This window comes from Nyctibius grandis, chromosome 1, assembly GCF_013368605.1.
Source record: "Nyctibius grandis isolate bNycGra1 chromosome 1, bNycGra1.pri, whole genome shotgun sequence".
NCBI lineage: Eukaryota > Metazoa > Chordata > Aves > Nyctibiiformes > Nyctibiidae > Nyctibius > Nyctibius grandis.
Window position 1 is genome coordinate 25,815,666 of NC_090658.1, and position 12,226 is coordinate 25,827,891.

The following is a 12,226-nucleotide window of genomic DNA, read 5'->3' on the forward strand; positions in this document are numbered from 1 at the left end:
TTTTGGTTTGGGGGGGACTCGATACAAATCCTTCCATTTTCATGCATCAGCCTTCATTGGCAACGAAAGTAAAACTGTCAGTGTATTAAGTATTTGTCAACAACAATATGCAGGTATCAGCAGTAGAATCTTCATTTACTGTCATTCAGTTACTTCAAACAATTTGAAATATAAGCTTGTGTGAAATCATTACTTAGTGTTGTCCTTTCCCTGCCTGCCACCCAGGTTCCTCATGGTGATCCTTTAGAGCAGAGCATCTGGGGGTGCCTGTTTGAGACCTGTAGTGCAATTGCTAGTTCTTTATGAACTGAGGTTCACCTATGCCCTTTGAGCAGAAGGAGCTCTGGGTGTCTCTTAACTTGCCTTTCAAAGCTTGTAGGAGTAGCAGAGCTGAGAGGGTGGGACACGCATCAAGAGGAGTAAATTGAGTTCAGGCTCTTTTGCATGACATCTTGGAGCCATCTGTATGATAAAAGCATAAAAATGATCTGCAGTGATAAGAGCATTAAAATGGACAGTAATCTAAAAGTACAGTTCTATTTTGGAAGGTGGGAATCTAAAAACATCAATTTTGAATCCAGCAGATCTATTCCTCTGAGCATTAAAATATTACTTGCTACATTTAGTGACAAAAAGTTCTGTTGTAAAGTATTGGAGAATGATCTGATTTTTTTTCTACTGTATCATCTATGAAACAGTCTGTTAAGTTTCCATTGTTTGTACCCATTTGAAATTCTGTCACTTAGAAATTTTTAAGAGAGTTATATCAATAATTATTTCTCTGGGCATTTCTTCCCCTTGATGTTGATCCATTTAGAATAGACAAATCCTTTCCTCTGAGGAAATAAAATAGAAAATACTGTTAATGCTGAGATAAAAATAAATGATTTTTTTTTAGCTTTTTCTGAACTTTTAGAATCTTATTGGTAACGCTGTCAGGTGAAATATTGTGACTAATTTGAATATTAAATGCATCCTTTCAAAGCAACCAAATAAAGTATTTATTTTCTGTAAATAAGCAAGTTCTTTTTATACAAAACCCCTAATTCTCTCTACCTCTGGTCAGAATTTGGTAGAATCACTTTCTCCCAAATGATGCAGTTCTATCACATTTTAAATGTTTTTACAAAACTTCTTTTTGTGAATTTCACAAGGGAAATTAGGATAAGAGTACTCTGAAAGCAAAGTAGTTTGCATTAAACACTTTAAATTTAAATTTCAAATATTTTATTTTGTATTCCCATTTTTCATATCCGATGTCTTAAACTCCTCTACTGTGATTTTTTTTTTTTTTTCCCCCAAGTAATTCCCTTGACTTTTTTTTCTTTTTGTTTTTCAATTAAGAATTAACCAAATTCCAAACTTTTAAGTCCTTCCTGTATCGTTATTATTTTTGTCTTTGGTAGGACTCTCACTGACAAACAGCATATTTCTTTTTTTATTTTAAATCCCAGTGATGAGTTTTAATTTTAAGAACAAGTTTTGCACCACTATTTTTGAGCAAAAATAAAACTGGTATTTAGAACGTTGGGATGTAAAAACTTCCTGTCCTTGCCTGAGACTTGTAAGCACTGCGTGATTAAAAAGCTTGGCTTTGAGACAGAAGCTAAAACACGGCCATTACTGGAGACTTCTCCAAATGTAAAACATTATTGTTTTGCTGTTAAAGTTTGTAAAGAGGAAAGGGAGAAATGGGCATTGGTCCTGAGGAAAAAGGCCAGAAGACTCTGTTGTAATGTCAGAATGAGGATATTTAGAATGTAGAGACTGTACGTGCTTGTCACTCAGGGATTCGCATATTCAGTTCTAAAATATGGTTACCATGTTAATGTGTTTTTGTGTTTTCCCCTTTGCTTTTCCTCTCCATACTGAGTGTTCAGACGTACCTGCTTTCCCTCCCCTGGAAATGAAGGCTTTCTGCCTTCTGTGGCATATTCTCTGAACTGGCATCAGGGCTTTGCTCCATTGTTTACAAAACAAAGCCGGGTACGGAGTGGATGGGAAACGGAAATTAACTTTCACTTTGTGAAGGAATTTTTGCATCTGTGACTTGAAAAGTTTGACATGGATAATAATAAAAAGACTATCACTTGGTCTTACCTAGGTCTCTGCAAATATCTCTGATTTAAAGGAAGGCTGCTTTTTTTTCTCTTTTTGATCTTCCTTTTTACTCCACTCCCCCTGGTTGTGTTAGATCTTGTCCAAATACTTAATAGAAATGGATATTGTGTTCCCAGGTAACAAATTACATCTGTCTCTGAAAATGAGTCAATGTAATAATGACAAATTCATGAAATAAAGGGGAAATACATTGCTGCAGTCCTGAGGAACATGAGTCAATATGCTTTATGTAATTATTTAATAAAACATCTCTTCTAGTGCATTGAACCAGCCTAAGATACTGAAGCAGTTGTATTTATGCAGGAATAAACAAACTTCCAGTAAAAACTGGTGACCAGAAGTATGCAATTATGCATTTCCAGAAATACTCATTAAACCAGTCTGCTTAAATTTTAATCAGACTTCTATGTATGAAACAGTCTTGATAGGAGGGAGTAGAAAAAAAAAAAAAAGGATTTTTATGAAACGCTTTTCAGATCTTCTAGTGCCCCAAATGGCTTTGAATTTTTTTTTTTATTTAACTTCTTGTGCATGGAATTGCAGATCTATCTAAAAGTTAAACAATACAAAATCCTATGTGCTGGCTTAATTCTGTTTTATAGGAGCCATATTAGTATCAGCACAGAAATACTACACTGATAACAAAGCTGTCATAAAAAGAATATGATGTGCGGGTTAGACAGTGAGATATTTGAAATAGTTAAGCTTTGTGTCCTCCATATGAGGAATGTCAGAGGACTGATTATCAGTGCATGAATTCTTATATGAAAGTCAAGTCATAGGAAGTACACTGTTACACTGAAAAATTACAAATCACCAGGTATTTCCAGTATTTTTTGGCCTTCCTTATTTATCTTCCTGGTATGTCTGAGCTAAGTACTGCAAACTGTGTTGTATCTGAGGCATGAGAGGACATGTGTTGCCTAGGATCATAAGGAAGTAGGGAATAGTCATAAGAGTTTCATGACTCCAAATGCTGGAGTGAATTCAGTAGGTGTCTGGTTATGCTCCTCTCAACATTAGATCCGTATAGTTTAATGGTCAGTGACTTCCACGTTTATTTTCAGTCAGCCTAAAGTATTAGCCTAAAGTATTATTTAGTCAGCCTAAAGTAGCATTAGGATGCTCAGGGTCAGTCTACTTGCACAACTGGACGTGCAACAAATTGCGTGTCATTTGAAGCCTTTACAAATGTGTTTGTAGACCTGTTCAAATAATCTGAAAGGGGAGTTCAGAGAGCAACTCACAAAATGTTAGTGGATGAAGACAGGAGTACATATATCCATCCCTTTTCATGTTTCACAATCTCTCTTTTTCAGGTGTTATCTGATGACCATCTATTTGGGATGGATCACCTCTCGTGTCTTTGGAAACTGCAGTTACGAATATTATTGCATTAATATTAAATTCTAATGGTCACTGTGCTTTATCCTTCTAGGGCATCAGTAGCCTCTTCAGTTCACTTAAAGTGGTCAGGCTACTTCGTCTGGGTCGCGTAGCTCGCAAGTTGGACCACTACATTGAATATGGAGCAGCAGTCTTGGTTCTGCTGGTGTGTGTGTTTGGTCTTGCAGCACACTGGTTGGCCTGCATTTGGTACAGTATAGGAGACTATGAAGTTATCGATGAGGATACAAACACGATCCGAATTGAGAGCTGGCTCTATCAGCTGGGGATGTCAATAGGAACACCTTACCGCTTTAATGCATCAGGCTTTGGAAAATGGGAAGGCGGACCAAGCAAAGATTCGGTCTACATCTCCTCGTTGTATTTTACGATGACCAGCCTCACCAGTGTTGGATTTGGGAACATCGCTCCGACTACAGATGGGGAGAAGATCTTTGCAGTAGCTATGATGATGATTGGCTGTAAGTATTAGAGATTCTGTCTCTCACACACACAATGCCAAATAGCTGTGTGTCATGAATACTGGTATCATAAGAACATCTGGAATTGTGTCAAATATTATTATGCAGCTTAAAATATTTTTGGTGGCAATACAGTTATTACACACTTTCTTACCTGTTAGTTTTGGAATCACAAGTGGGAGTATTGCTGTGACTAGCAAAAATTCAGTCATTTTGGAAGCAATATTCTGTCAATATCCTTCCAATATTCTCTTGTAAGTAGACCATAAAATGTGGAAAGCCTGAAGTATTAAAAATCAATGCACCTGAGTGGTCACAGACAACCTTTGTGCCTCTGTTTGGTATGTGGCAAAATCTTTGTACGTCTGAGAGCTGTATATATCGAACAAGTGGGTCGATGGGTGGGAGGAGGTCCAAGAGCATCTTGTAAGGGAGAGAGAACAGTAGCTCTCCAGAGGCCACAAACTCCACTGTGGGCTGAGCATACAGCCAGATCCTAAAGCAACTGGGATGATACTGGCCTTGAGCACCTCTGGCTCACATTTCCTTGTTGCAAGGGATTCATAGTGCCAATCTGTCCAGTTTTTGGCCATGTTGTCACTTCAATACAGGACCTGCACTCAAAGTGCCTTGAGAGCTACTTGGAGTTAAGAACCATATGGTGGCCACCGTTAAACTAGGTCATGTTTTTTCTGGATAAGGGTGGAATTTGAACCAAAATAAGAAAAAAAAATTCTGCTTTGTACATGGAAGAGCATATCATTATATGGAGAAAGAGAGAAGCTTCTGTACAGTAGTATTACATCTAGAGGAGAAAAAAGTCAATCCTTTCTGAGCAGAAAATTAAAACCAAATATCTAATGAAACTCAATTAGCAGCACAGTGCCTGTTATGATAGAAGCTTTGATTCTGATGTGTCATCCTACAGCATCTCTGAAATCATGTACTGAGATTACGTGTGCAGTGCTAAGCAGGCTGGAGGTTAGTGAGAAGTATAAAGACAATCAGTCTTTATCACATAGGGACTGGGATATTTTAGCTATAAAAATTGTTAATTTTGTTGTTCTAGCTTTTTCCACTGCTAAGAGTCCCATCTTCCTAATAAAACACCCACATAGCAGAAGGGAAATTTATATAAGACTTTGAGACAATTACGGGGTTTCCTCATGAGTAGGTGCGTTAGATAATGTAGCAGTGTACTACAAAACAGGCTTCCAAACATGTTTCCTGCTGAAGGTACCTGTTTAATAGGAAATATCATGACCTTTGGCTTATTGTTCATTGGGTTATGCTTATGATACTAGCTAGACAAGAATAGCTAGTATTATTCAGTATTATTATTTAGTACTATGAATACTGAATGAACATAACTTTCATAAAATCAAGAATGTACATGGGGATATTGGAGTGATACCTGCTTCAAACTCTTCATATGAAAATGTGGTGGAAAGAAACTGAATTTGTGCAAGATTAATGTTGATAGATATCTGCTCTGACTTCTAAAATGAAATTTAATTTCAGCAAGTTGTAAAAAATAGTGTTCTGGCAATTTTAAATCTCATGAATGCAGTCACATTTGAGGGAAACAATTTTGTTTGTATTTGGACTTCTGGAACCTTACATTTCTAACCCTTTAACTGTCTGTGTATCTGAGCGCTTTTATCATGTGAACAACTACTTGGAAACCATTAGGACTATTCGCAATATGTGTTTGTGGGAATGGCAACTAAGTAATCCAATCTTTGAGTTTACCTCTGTTTTTTGTAGGGTCTTGATTGCTTTTAACATGCTGAAGTTTTGAGCTGTGGTCATTCCTCAGGATGGGAGAAACAAAAATGATTTGTTTAGTTTGCAGCTATTTAGAGCTTATTTGTTGACAGGCATTCTTCCACCATACAATTTTATGTTAAAGTAACACTATTTTGCCTGTAGAATTAAGCTCTTCAAACATTGATCTGAGCTTGAACTACAGCTATTTTATAAGAATTTTGTCTGATCTGTTGGGAACCTGCAAGGTACATAGCAAATCTATGGGGGATAGATGTGGGGGAGGGAAAAGAAGTTTCCTGGCTAAAGCTTTTGTACATCACTCAGAAAAATTCATATTTGTCCCTGGCCGAGTAACATGTTTGTTATGAGCTGAGCTACTCGCTTTCATCACAGTTGGTGGCTACATGTTCCTGTTATCGTCCTCATTTTGCAGATGTCAGATCACATAGATTTACGCATGGGATGGAGAGCTCTGGGGATGTCCAAAGCATCAGAAATAAGCAATTTCAAATCAGTTCTGCTGATGTGCTACTGCCCACGAGTAAAAGGAAAGGGTATATGATTTCTCATTTATACCTTGCCATTAACACTGCATTTATTTTAGCACCGATCTAGTGATGCTTTCTCAAAAGTTACTGCTATCTTTCAGTAGCATGGGGAATGCCATTTTCTTTTCATGAAGGAGGCAGAGAGACCCTAATTGTTTGACTATCTAAAACTCCAGTTGAAGATAGGTGGGATCCGCCGAGTCCGACCTCAAACATACCACTCCATTAACTTCTTCCCTGCTAGAGGAGAAGTCTTTAAGAACTATGTGAATTTATCTTTGTTTTGAAGAGGCTAGGTGTGGTCTGGGCAAAAATACATACTTGTGTATTTAAATAGTCCAGTGAAATAAGTAAAGGCATTTTACAACCTTTTTTGTATGAGATGGAACAACACTGTCACTTTTTCTTTGAGTATGTTATTGTTTTTGTTTAGTTGAGTAAGACAGTATGTTAACAAGATTGGTTTTGAGACTCCAAAACTGTCATTAAAAAAAGAGTATTTGGGGACAAATGTATAACAGCCAGCATTAATATTTCAAAGTGATTCCAGAAAAATTTTACTTTAAATAGGCTGGAAATTTTTAGTAGGAGGGTAATTTTTTCCCCTTGGGCCAATTAACCTCCTGTGAATAAATAGTAAAACGTCCATTAGTCTGATGGGGACAAATTTAGATGAGCAGAAAGAAAATGATAACATCTCCTTCTCTTTGTGCATTTTATCCTCTGCTGTTTTTGAACAGCAATAAGCACTATGTCAAAAAACTAGTGGCTTGTTAAACAATACCATGGCCAGCTAAGCCCACGGTCACAATTTTATTAGCAAGATTACATTTGAATGTTTGATCTTCTCTTTATTTGTAAAAGAAACTGAATTTTCTTGAAATGGAGATGGTGGTCAACATGGGTTATCAAGCATTGGATAACCCAGGGAGGCTGCCCAGGGAAGGGGTGGAGTCACCATCCCTGAAGGCATTTAAAAGATGCGTAGATGTGGTGCTTAGGGACATGGTTTAGTGCTGGGCTTGGCAGTCCTAGGTTAACGGTTGGACGTGATGATCTGAAAGGTCCTTTCCAACCAAAACGATTCTATGATTCTACCTGTGAAAATGTCTGTGACCCCAACCTTCCTTGCCTGGGCTGTGTGTGTAGCTGCTCTACAGAAAGTTAGGGTGCAGGTCCTGCTTCAGCACGGGTAAGCACTTGCCTCCCACTGGTGGCTGGCCGAGAAATTACAACAGTGTGGTGCTTGCTCGTTCCTGGATCCACTGGGTTCCAGGATAGCTGCCTTTGCACCCTACCTCTGATTTTTGGTGTCCATGGCCTTGACTTCAGTTTCCTCCTCGAGCTATGCAGCCATGGTTTGGTAGGGACACTCGAGAACTGCTTCCCTGGAGTGCAGCTATTGTCATCGAGTAGAGGGAAAGGAAGAATTTACTTTTAGAAGTGTGAACTCTTCCTACTCAGTGAACTTAAAAATAAATAAATTATATATATACACATACATACATAGCATATGTGTATACATATACAGAGAGTGAGCGCACATATATTAAGATGTTTAGAAGAAGAAAAAGAGAGTGTGTTTTTTTCTTCATGTTTGATAGTCTAGAATTTTTAATAGAATGGATTTGATTTTGGAAAATTCTTGCATCTCTGGGGAAGGCTGGACATGGTGTGTTCTGCCCTGAGGAGCATTGCCAGGTGGTGCAGTTTTGCAGGCTTTCTGGTGCTTGTTTCTAGCAAACTTAGTTTTTGGTTTTGTTTTGGTTTATTTGATTTACTGGCTGAGTATTTTGACTAATTTCTGGGGAGGAAAGTTGTGAATAGCAGCAATACTTTTTTTCTTTGGTCTTGGAGTGTTGTCTGTTGAGCTTCTCTGTTTCAGGAGAAGAGCTACTGTGTAAACAAGTGTTTTTAAGATGCGTATTGCTGTCTTCTCCACTGGCAAACTGATTGAAAGGCCTGTGGTACAGTCAGCACAGGAGTATGGTGACATCCAAAGAGGATGTTTGTGTCAGAAGGGCTCAGAATATTACAGGTATTTGAAAGTGTAAGCAGTTTGTAACTAGTGTTGTTCCATGTGTGTTTACTATGCTTATGCACATAGTGATGGACCTAATTCTTTGTAATTATGTTCCATTTTCTGTAAGGAAAAATTTGGTTTTCTCTGCAGCTCAGCCACTGATATATCCCCTTCTGCTCACTGCTTACTTCCTCTGTAAAACTGATCCTGACCACTAGTAGTTGTACTTTGCTATGATGTCAGATAGCTGTTTAAAAAAGTAGGTAAGACCACTTCCATTTTCCTTTTTATTCAGTTGTTCATTATGGTAAATAATAAATCTAGGTAACTTTTAATTAAAAATTTAGAGATACATTAGTGAAGCTATCCTGGGCCAGTGGGAATTTTGGCTGAGTTGAGTGCAAATGTTGGCCTAGTAAAAAGTTTAAGGTATATGAACTTGTGGAAGGGAGGGTGGGTAAGTCATGTTAGCAGTGCATACACTGGGAAGGGATGATTGAGGTGAATCAGCTGTGTGTGGGTATTGAGCCTGTGGGGCTGACTGCATAGGTTGGTTTTACACTTGGGGTGAAGTACAAGAAAGCATGGCTTGGTCTCAGCGGCCCTGGTCTCTGCTTTGGGGCCACCTTCTGCGGGGAGGTGTTCTTACACTCTCAAATGCAATGACTGAATGCGCTGTCCTACTGACCTCATTGTGGCTGCAGTTTTCAGGGAGAAAGTATTTTACTGTTGCTTATTTTGACATGGGTCAGTGCAACCCCTAATTAGATTTGTGAGGGACAGCAGCATGCTCATTGTGTAGCCTTGGGGATGTATGGTCCATTGGTCAGCTTCACCAAAGGGGGACGTGGGTAGGTGAAAAATGCTCTTGATTCTTGACCTCAAATACTGCACATCTGTTTGGGAAGAACAAATTATTTTAAAATAGAGGCGAAGTATCCCGTGGCTGCTCTTAAGGATTTCTGTTCTGTGGAGGCTTGATGCTTCTGATAAGATACACAATTCATATTTAGCTGTTTTTCCTGAACATATGGTAAATTATGGTTTTGTAAAGCAAACTGTCTTCACATCTGTCAATGAACTGACCTGCATAGTTTTGTCTCACTTTATTTATTGAGTGTATGTGTATAGAAAGAAGTATGAGTGTTACTACTGGAAGTAAAAGCAATTAACTCATCAGCTTCATTTTAAATGAATCAAAACATATTTGCTTATCCCTTTTCACAGATGGCCACTAAATTGCTAATTAATAGCAGATATGTCTACAGACAGATCTTTCAGAGAGGCTGATGTTACATAAAACCAAGTTTAAAACCACTGTCTGGGTCTGTGGAAAGACATAGATTTTCCATTTTTAATACTTGGGGGGAAAAAAAGCTATTTCAATTTTTAGTTCTTCCCTGCGGAGACGTATGCCTCGAAATAACAGTTCTCATGTATTTTGTTCAGTGAAGCTGTCAGGTTGGGTTGCGTATTGTTTATTTTTCCTAAGCAATAACAGAAACCCGAGGACTTTCATTTGCAGTTTTCCTATCTGGACGCTGTGTCAGCAGTCCCCTTGCTGTGCAGGTGAAGTAGGGATGAACAGTTCTAAAAATGCTTTGCATTTTCCACTTTTAACATACCATAATAGTGATGGATGATTGCCTATCTGGATTTTGAGCAAAATCTGTCATTTCGGGAGCCTTTTGTTCGTGTTCTCAGTTGCACTGAAAGATCCCAAGCTTTTGGTGCCTGTTCACACTAAATTCTTCGTGTTAGATAGGAACTTCCTGGAACTACAGGGCTTGAATCATCCAAAATATGAAGTTCACTGAGGAAAAGGCACATGTATGAATGCTAAACTAAATCATAAATTCCCCTGTGAACACTATAATTAGACCAGATAGTGAGAGGGATCATGGAAAAAGAACAAAAGTAGGAGTTAAAAGGTCAGACTCAAGGACACGCATGCTCGCCTACTGTAATAAATTTTCAGCCACTGAGTTCGTTAATCAAAACAGACCAGAGACCAAAACCACTCATCATCACTGATCTTGTGCAACACAAGCATCACGCAGTCCAGCAGCACTTCAGCTGCTGTCTCTGATTAAGGTAGACACAGATCGCAGGAGCGTGGAGTAGCTGTCTCAGCTTTGCCTGTGAATAGCTTCTTTCTCATTAGACATAAAAATAGGAATGAGGCTAACATTAAGTAAATTTGAAAACATAATTACGTAGTTTTATTTACAGGACTTTTGCTGAAAGAAACAGCAAAAGTAACGTGAACATCTGAACTGAAAACCTTAGTGGCTGGTATCATGAGCTATGACTGGGTCGGTGTTGCTCCTTCACAGCATCACAGAGGATTAGTGTGCTCTGGTGACCCCTAGCAGGATAGCAAGTGTTCAGAGGCTCTTGTGAACAAGGATAGCCAGGAACTGATGAAAACTAAACTTGTTATCAAAATACCTGAACAAAACACAGATGCATTGCAGCGTCATGTTTGATGTTCCTGAGGCATGAGTTTCCCCTCATAATGCAGTTCATAGCTGTTAGAGCAAAAGGATGTGGCCATGCTATGTGGGTACTTACCAAACATGTATCTAATCATAAGAGGAGCATGTGTATCCCTAATACCCCTGTTCGGGGATGTGGGACAGGGGCGTGTTGAAATTGATTTTGCTGGAGGTTGGTGGCCTGAAACCAAGGGCCAGCCGTGTGCCAAGTGCTGGCTAGGTTTGCTGAGGATATCATTCAGGGGCTGAGCACAAAGGCCTATGAGACTTCAAACCCAAGGCAGCTTTTTCTGTATTCATGGTTATTGCAAATGTGATGTTTTGATTTGGGGTCATGTTGGGAAAGGAAAAAGAAACCTTGCCTTGCAAAAGTGGTTTCTTGGATACCTGCTCTTTGTCACTAACCCTGGCAAGATGACAGAAATCTCTTAGATGCCACAGACTCCTTGCTAGCCACTGAGGTTGTGGTTGGCACGCTTTCCATATGGCTGGTAGTTTTGCATTGCTTTTCATTCTCATCTGTCTTAGCCACCAGCAACACTACTCAAGCTACCTAATTAAAGGGCTGGATTTTTTTTTTTTAATTTCTATTTCTTTTAATAAGTAGGGATAGTCTTTGCAGATCTATTCCCTCACCCCTCTCTGCTGCTTTATTACTTCTTGTTTGAAGCTAATTATGATATTTGAAGAGCTGGTGTGTTATTGCTGTAATGGTTAAGCAACTGGTTGGGATTTCTGAATGTTATTTTGCTTGGATGCTTTCTCCATTAGAATGAACCGCCAGAAGTGTGGTAGATATGTTTCTCAGCTACACCAAGTTTCAGCAAGGAAAATCCAGACAGAGTGTCTCTGAAGGTCAGAAGGAGGGTTTGGCTATTAGGGCAGGATTTGGTCTGGTTATCTCTAAATGTGAAAATACCTCAATATTTATTGCTAAGAGTAAAGAATGAATAAAAAAAGAGTAAAAACCAAACCAAACCAAAAAACCTCCGAAAAACAACAACAAAAAAACACCTACCAAAACACTAAAGTCATTGTGATTAAAAAAAAAATGGATAGACATTGTTTTAGGCTTTTTGGCTATATAAACAATCCTTCAGACAGTCGAGTCCTAAGGGATGCCGTTTTCAGTGAAGCGCATCGGTATCTCTCATCAGTAAGCATGGAACTGCATCCGATTGTGGTGGCGTTTTCAGACCCACCGATGAGATGCAGCGTCTGGCCCGTACAGAGTTACAGCGTTGATATTCAGTACAGACAGGACATGCTGGAGAGATGTAGTTAGTGCTGACAGACTTCACAAAACAGCAAGCTCCAAACCCTGAGCTGTAGCTCTTAAAAGTTGCCTCCTCTTTGGATAAGGACGTCCAAGGCCTGCAGATTTTTTAAGAATTGCTT

General features: G+C 38.8%; 1 protein-coding gene across 1 annotated transcript in view; it reads left to right on the forward strand.

Annotated features, from left to right (window-relative positions):
- KCNH1 (potassium voltage-gated channel subfamily H member 1) overlaps positions 1-12,226 on the forward strand; it is a 196,867-nt gene that overhangs the window by 50,180 nt on the left and 134,461 nt on the right. The window contains exon 7 of the mRNA XM_068400769.1: positions 3,560-3,989. Within this exon, the coding sequence (XP_068256870.1) occupies positions 3,560-3,989 (430 nt within the window). The remainder of the gene's footprint in view (positions 1-3,559; positions 3,990-12,226) is intronic.